Here is an 8057-nt window from a genome sequence, read left to right on the forward strand (position 1 = left end):
TTTTCGTGCAACCCATAAACGTTATCTAAAAAACTGCAAGCAGGTAAAACTGCTCATTTAAAATTATAGTTGAGTCACCAGAGTAAGCTAGGGGTAATGAAAATTTTGTTGTGACAAGGTGGTGAAGCGAGAATGAACGGATGGGCATCGATTGTAAACGGGTGTCGGGAAGCAGTGTCAAGGAAGGAAACCGTTCTGAAATAAAGATGTAAAGACTTCCGACACGTGGGGCTTTTTATACCTTGCCAAGTTATCATAGAATACACGGCAAACATCCTCCCAAAGCTCACAACGACTACAGAATCGGGCGCACAAAGAACCGCTCTCATAGTGGTAAGAATGATTTCATACGTATATGCTCACATGTCTACGGACAGGATGCTTTATGTGAGAACAAAGTTAGACGCTATTTTTTTACAGTTGTTTCCAAGATCAAAGTATGGGTTTCCGAAGGAAAAGATTTGCTGGTTACCCTTATATATTATTGCTTTTCTAACTTCTAGTCGGCGTACTTATCTTTTTGTTTAGTCTCGATTACCTGGCACTCACTGAACGAATCAAGTTAAGGTTATGTTTGTTGTTTTTCCGAGGGTCTGACCCACCACATCACGGCAACTAATGATTACTCAATGATAACGCCAGATCACTGCAATAAATACACACCCGAACATTTGTAAAATATTTTGAAGTTATGAAAGCATCATATTAGCTGCGTTTTAGCGTAAATGAGTATTTATTTGATCAGAACGATTACCTGCTTCCACAAGCCACACCAGGTGGTGTTGACATTGACTTGCCTAATTATGTGAAATAATTGGGCAGTGTGAATAACGAGCTGTATAAAACAACCAATAAATTGTTTAAATAGCATTTTGGAAATTAGGATATTTCCTAATCTTTCAAGATGTCAAAGCGCCTGTGGGTAAAGTATTTTGCATGCTGCACTCAATTCTTGAGCATACTTGTCAGTCAAATTGTGCGAGTACTAATACACCGACGCTAGTTCAGCAGAACAAAAATATTGAGTGAAAAACTCGGAGCAACAATAGGGAAATCAATATTTGACCAAAGAGTATAAAGTGTTTTGTAGTGTGAGGACCGAAGGATATGTAATAATTGTTGTTTAAATGATATATAATTTTGCAGGGTGCTAGCTTGCACTATGGTTCTCCTTCACGCTCTCGTGGGCGCGCTCTGGGTTTCCATTGTTTCAACACAAGACAACTCGATACCTGGTACAGAAGACAACTCAATACCTGGTGAGTTTGATATACGTTCTTTGTAACCACAGGGTGTGGTATGCAGTTGAACCTGTGCGACAATTTTCACAAAGGAAGACCGATTTATGATTATAAAAGCACAACAAAACATTAGACCACAAAATAATGTGAATTGGGAAAATGCAGAATCCCTTTGAAGCATGCAAGTAGTGAATTTTAATCTTACATGGCATGAGATTCCAGAAAACAAGCTTGGAAAATAAAGCGTATAAAAAAAAGATAAGTTCGAAGTTCATCTTTACAAGACAGTCAAAGCGCATTAAGCTCCTCCCAGAAAATTTAAAGAAAAACGTTACCCAGGGTTAAGATATCGTGCCTTGAGTCCAAACGTTAATCTGGGGTATACCACACAGATAAGTTATTAATAATATTAATAGAAATGAAAAATAAGCTCATTAGGCTACACACATGAACACGTATGATTAGCTTAGATAAAACGCTGTATATAATTCTGCATATACGAGTCTGTTTCTTTTATAAAGCATAAAACAAAAACTTATAAAACCGATTCAAATAATTTAAAGTATCTGCTAAAATTTTATTTTAGTGGCAGGTTGCGCTTTTTGGCCGCTAGATGTGGTCATGTAAAACTAGAATTTCGTGCTTTCTAGGTTTATTTTATGACAAAAATTTGGGAAATTTTCGGAGTTTATCCTTGTTAAATTCACAATTCTTCAAAATTCGGTGCTTAATTATGAAGTGTTTTACATATTTCATACTAAAAATAAATATTTTCCGTGTGTAAACGTGTGCTATATCCAAATGAACGCGATGTATACATTTATGCTTATTCAACTTGATTTCGTGTTTGCGCCATTTCCACTGGAAATAATAATTTGTTCCACAAAAAAGATGGAAACAAGTGTTGGTTCGATAAACTTCAGTACCTTAAAACCATTAAACTCCTGGAGGCAGTCGCTGGGAAGCTCGTTTTCATCCCGTCCCATTCCGTCAAGTTTAATTCAGCCTACCGCACGGCTGTGCTGGGTGTATTGATCAATGATTAATATAAAAGCTTCAACTGCCCCCCTTTCCCCCTTCTATAAAACCCATATGGTCCATAGCTTTCACTGTTCCAGAAGTACAACCCCTCCTTCCTCTAAGACGCACAAATAATATGACCCAAACGAAACCGGAAGGGAGTCTTTTGTCGTGACTCGAAGGTAGAATAATCTGTTATCCTGAATGAACCTTGAGGGGCGAATCGGTGATTCCCCTTGTGTGAATTTTCTTAGGGTTGAAATAAAACTGGAGGGGCATTTCCTCAGTGACATTGATCGTGTGCTATGACCGAAATTGTACAATATCGCCCTGTTTAAATTATTTTTGCTTGCATTTTTACATTGAAATTCAAAGGTTATCGGATAAATACGAATTGAGAAAAAATTTACCGGACGGTGTTTTTCGTAGATTTGCGCTGTTCAATTACATAATAAGATTCCAGCCGTGCCACGGAAACTACGTGTTTGCCCTGATTCGAGAAGGTCTCGCGTTCCCAGTTTTTCTCGATATAAATTTGTTGATTAGCTACTGTAGTATTAAAAAGGTTATGCCTAAGAAAATCGCATATGTACCCAATTTTAGCGTGGCCCTTGCTCGGCAGCAGAATATTGCAAAGGATACCGTAGTTTCTCGCAACAGTAAAGAACGGGAGATACCTCATTTTGAGGCCAAGACTGCTCCAGTCTAGAAGGAAGATAACTCAAAGCAGCAGGACCCTTGATCGTCTCCAATGGAGAAAATCAAGCAGCTTCGAAAACAGATAGCCACGGCAATGATCGTTTTCCTTGTGGTTTCGCTATGTCCGGCTAAGACAATACCTCCTCTAAAAAAAAAAAAAAGAAAGCAGGATCCTGGTGCCTTTAGTGTGTGTAGTTGGTGTATTCAATGATAGCAAACGTACAAAGACAAAGTACACACTGACGACGCACTTTCACTGCTGCCTGATTGCCTCAATAAGAACGTACATCGGCTGTTGTCGAAGCTTATGTGAAGCTATGTATAGCTCTTATAGGCTCTGGTAAAACGATGACCACGGTAGGCATCTTTCAGGTGCGTCATGGTAAAAACACTTTTAAGCCTTAACCACGTATGAAGTGTTTTTTCATGCGTTTCAACCGGGTAGGCCTCTCCCTGCATTGGTGCGCATCGCTGGAGATCACCCAGAACAATGCGGCGAGCGCGAAGCGCCGATGCCTGTCTGGACCAGGGGCCCATGGTCAGGACACTTGGCGAAAAAGTCGGAGAGAAATCTGGCGGCCGTGATTGTCAACGCCGCACATGATCTTGGCGCCGGCGAATCATTTTCGCCGGATTTTTCGACAACTTTTTCGCCTAGTGTACAGATTAGGGCCCTAGATCTCGGCGTCGATGCCTGGCCTGAAGTGGCCAATGGCCAAGCAGATGCTAATGAGAGTCGAGTGGGGTGGAAGTGAGGCCGGCCGCACCCTCTGGAACATCCGAGTCTGTGTCCCTGCAGCAGATACAGGAATGTATACAAGTATTGCACGATTAACAGTTAATTTTCTTGAAAGTAAGATTAAAAGAAGATGAATATAAGCTCTAAGAAAAAAGAAAAACGGCTTGGCGCAGTACTAATACAGTGTAAACAGGTGGTTAATGCCGCTTGTGCGCTGTTTTAGGGATCGCGGATTCGGCGACACTGCTCAGCGCCAGACCGGCGCGGTCTGGCGCTCGTCCGGAGTGGGTTGTCGACCTTTCTCTCTTCAGTAGCGTGCTGACGCGGCGAGACGCGCACGCCGATGAAACGCGCAAAGAACGCCCATGTGGTTGGACTTTTCATCATAACCACAGACATCGGCTGTATCGTCTCGATTTGTCTTCATTGCAGGGAATTGCGACGCCGCAGAGAATGTGGTACTCGAAGACAGGCTCCAAAGGGCCTTGGACCAACTACCTCGAAATTTCGTGGCTACCAACACCGGCCAAATCCAGCTGATACCGAAAATCTTCTTTCTGGGGAACACCATAGTCGAGGGCCTCATGCACTTGAGACCGGACCGGCCGTACAGGACATTTTGTCGGGGCCAGGACCGAGTGACTCTGTTCAGTATCCGATCCACGCGTCCCATCAGAATCGCCATCCCGTGGCGATTGTGTTCCGGACTCAACGGAACCATACACGGTCACGCGGTCCACCTGAGATACAAGGGAGAGATGATCACGAGAAATGCCGGCGGTGGGACGTCCACATCAAGAATCGAAGCTCTCACGCCTGTCTTAACAGAGAATTTTTTTGTCGGAATGAGCGGCGCTGGAGGCGGCGTTGACCTGCTAGTCAGTGTACTGGCTCATATTTTGTACGGACCTGTCAGGCTGTACTGGGTGGAAGTTATGACGGCTAACGTTCTTGATGCTTTGGGTGAAGCCTTGGGGAAGTTGGCTTGAAGCCAGAAATAGCAGAAGACAAACTCAACAAGCGCCGTGACGATGCACTTTTATCGCGGCTCCATCCATCTTGTCGTAGCCTCAGCTGTGGTCAGACTTGAAATGGAGTATGGTGTTAAATGTGGAGATCGTCAGGCCATGTCTACGCCTCTCGTCTATTGGAACGATTGATTATGAATATATAGGAGTTCATTATTTTGTTTTTGTTTCCAAGTCTATTTATTTGACCTGAAATTTTTAATTTCTATTACATGATATTTCCAAGAAATACTTTATTTTCTACAACCTAAATCGGGTTCATGTCTTCGGCGATCGACTGGCAGTTTTATGCAAGTAGGCACTGATTATTTCACATGAAATTATTAAAGTGGCTTGATTTGCGAATTGGAAAGTTTATTTAAACCTTTGTTTTGCGAGCCAAATCACCGAACTTTGTTAGCTTGGTGTTCGCTTTCAAACCGCGTTTTTTTTTTCTTATGTATGCGTGAACTTTGTTTGCGAGAGTATACAGGGTGATTCAAGGAGAGGCCAGGCTTTTTAAATCGACCGCAAAATTCGGTTTCTTAACCTATCGCGCTACGACTTTGCGCAGCGTTGCCCACAGATGGTGCATATATATATATATTTTTGTAAAATTTGCAAAGAGCGAATTTACCTGAGGAAAAAGTAAAGAAAGGAAAAGGCTTAGCTTCTATGGAAACGCAGCGAGGCCACCGGTCTTCAAACCACACGGCGCCGTTTCGCACGGGAGACAAGGGGTGGCGCAACGAACGCCGCCAACCAACGAGCATACAGCGCCGAGAGCCGGCGTCTTTAGCAGACAATCTTTTCGACTCAAAAGCGGCGCGCGTTCCGCAGGCGGCGACAGTCGCAGAAACAAAAACAGGCCCGGTAACAACAAGGAACTGCAGTTCCTTGCCTGGAAAAGACGACGGCTCTCGGCGTCATATGCTCGTTCGTTGGCGGCGGTTGGCGTCCCGACCGCTTGCGCCATCTCTAGTCTCCCGTGCTAAACGGCGCCATATTGTTTGAAGACCGGTGGCTTCGCTGCGTTTCCATAGGAGCTAAGCCTTTTTCTTTCTTTACATTTTCCTCAGGTAAGTTCGCTCTTTGCAAGTATTACAAAAAAAGTGCACCATCTGTGGGCGACGCTGCACAAAGTCGTAGCGCGATAGGTTAAGAAACCGAATTTTGCGTTCGATTTAAAGAGCCTGGCCCTCCTTGAGTCACCCTGTAGTTTTCGAGGAATAATAAAACACATTTTTTTTGGCCGTACAAGATGTAGTGGCCTTTATTTGTCGATCGATTTGTAGAGCAAGATTAATAGTGATGTTGTTAACGTAGACTGTTTACGTCAAATGGCGGTCGGAACTTTTTGTTTACATTTGAATCCAACATACGTGTTTTTTTAATCGGTTTAGCATGTTCTTTATTGTAAACCTTCCGCCGGTTGCGACAAAAGTTTTGTCATCTGGTACAGCAAACTTATAACTTTAGGTTTTAACTTATTTTACCACAGACTCCATAAAGAAATCATCATAGACAAGGAGGATTATATAAATGAAGGAACTTTTTTATGATAGAATATTAGGGAATGTTTATTAGCATGTTTTACTAGTACAGCAGTTAAAAAAATCTAACGACGTGTCTTGTAATGTTAGTTTTTGCTAATAAAAATATGAATTGTTAAGCTAGATCTTGACTTCGGCATCCTAGAAAACATTTTGTGCCTTTTATCTTAGCGATATTTTATTAGGTGGACAAAAACTGCACGATTTCCTCACATGTAATACGTTTTTCTAAACTGTATTGAGACAATGCAGGTATTGAAGGTAAAGAATTTATCCTTGAAAACCTAATTAAAATTGTTCTAAGTGACAGAATTTGGATGAAATTTGAGGTGTCAAAGAGAAACATGGTGCCACCTGGGTAGCAATTTGCTTCCAGCACGTATGGTGATGGGTCATATAAAACTTATTTTTCCATTCCAATCAACTGCTGCAGTGATATTAGTTAACGTATTTCAAGGAGCTAAATTCGAGCTAGTCAAGCTCTTGAATAATACCTTCGCTGGAAACTAAAAAAATAATACGAGCAAACAACAAACTGAGATGCAATGTGCACGAATTTAAAATCTTTAAACAAACATTTATCCTAAAAAAAGAAAAGCTCATCTTGGCCACTCGGCATCAGTGGATTAGCTAGAATCACTGTCCACATTAACGAAAAAAAAAATAAAAAAAATGTCGTACCTTATTATATTTACACTCCTTGCTGCGTGTTCTGATTCGATCTTTGTAGTTCTTATGAACTGCTGCCACAATTTATTGGGCGCTAATAAGGTGATCAGGACTGGCAACGGCCTGCGTTCTTTTAGGTGTCATTTACCACAATCAAATCAAGCGCCCGACTTACGTATACAAGCTAGCGTCTACGTATGTTAATTGAGCATATGCCTGGAAGAAAAAGGCGTCTGCAAGCCAAACTCGGTTACACATTGCAACCTTCGAGTGAAACTCAAGCCACCTGCCAGGGCCTCACCAAAACACATTTTCAAGGTGATTGCGATCCACAGCCCGCATCTTGTATTGCTCTCGAGATCAATTACGTGCCGAGAATGGATGCAACATTCGCACGAAAAACAATAATAAAAAAAAAAAGTTTGTTGCGTGCAGCATCTGTGTCGGCAGATACGCCTCAGGAAAGGATGGGACCCGTGGGCTGTCACGAAGAATACCTCTGTAGGGTGTTGATAAAGACACCAGTGTATGAAGGATATCCTTCGGTGTGTCGTCCGTTATATAGAAAGCTCGAAGTGGCGCGTATTTGTTTCTTGTTGCTCGCGTATCTGGGATAGCAGGGATCAAAGATTAAGCTTGTCTTTGATTGGTCAGGTGAGGAGGATTGCTACTCGGGACTCCAAATCGGGTTTAACAAAAATAATCACTGGGAAAGGAATGAGTTTCCATTCTCAAATGTTATTTTCGTAGTTCTTGTCCAGCTCGCTTGCGCATTCGTATTGATTCCATTATCATCAAATCGGATTTGTTTAAGAGAATCATTTTATTAAAAGCTGCTTTTCTTTGCCGATAGTGTTTATTAAGATTACAGCTCTAGTTTCCGTTGAAGTTATAATTGAAGAGTTGTTTTGTATTATAATTTCGTTCCTGGTTAAAAAAAGAAAGAAACTCTTGCGGTTGCTTTGTTTAGAATTATCCGGAATGAGCCAACTATCTGCGCACTAAAATTGTTTTTGTTGATCAACTTTATTTAATTGTAAGAGACGTTGCATGGAGTCCTCGGTTATAACTAATACAATTCAGCATGTCGTAGATTAACATGACACGTAAAATTTCTAAACACATGAAT

The 8057-nt window shown here is 41.7% G+C and overlaps 1 protein-coding gene across 1 annotated transcript; it reads left to right on the top strand.

The window, feature by feature from the left end:
• Nucleotides 1–1151: 1151 nt before the first annotated feature.
• LOC115319802 lies at nucleotides 1152–5072 on the top strand. Its single transcript, XM_029979809.4, has 2 exons — nucleotides 1152–1259; nucleotides 4132–5072. The coding sequence occupies exons 1-2, from the start codon at nucleotides 1163–1165 to the stop codon at nucleotides 4686–4688; spliced, it is 654 nt and encodes a 217-aa protein (XP_029835669.2). The 5' UTR covers nucleotides 1152–1162; the 3' UTR covers nucleotides 4689–5072.
• The last annotated feature ends 2985 nt before the right edge of the window (nucleotides 5073–8057 follow it).

This window comes from Ixodes scapularis, unplaced genomic scaffold, assembly GCF_016920785.2.
Source record: "Ixodes scapularis isolate PalLabHiFi unplaced genomic scaffold, ASM1692078v2 PGA_scaffold10__122_contigs__length_95168666, whole genome shotgun sequence".
NCBI classification, from domain to species: domain Eukaryota; kingdom Metazoa; phylum Arthropoda; class Arachnida; order Ixodida; family Ixodidae; genus Ixodes; species Ixodes scapularis.

Excerpts from the sequence above, each read along its gene's own strand:
- LOC115319802 (XM_029979809.4), top strand. The coding sequence starts at position 1,163 with ATGGTTCTCCTTCACGCTCTCGTGGGCGCGCTCTGGGTTTCCATTGTT. Across the intron at positions 1,260-4,131 it reads AGAAGACAACTCAATACCTG|GGAATTGCGACGCCGCAGAG; the intron begins GTGAGTTTGATA and ends TCTTCATTGCAG.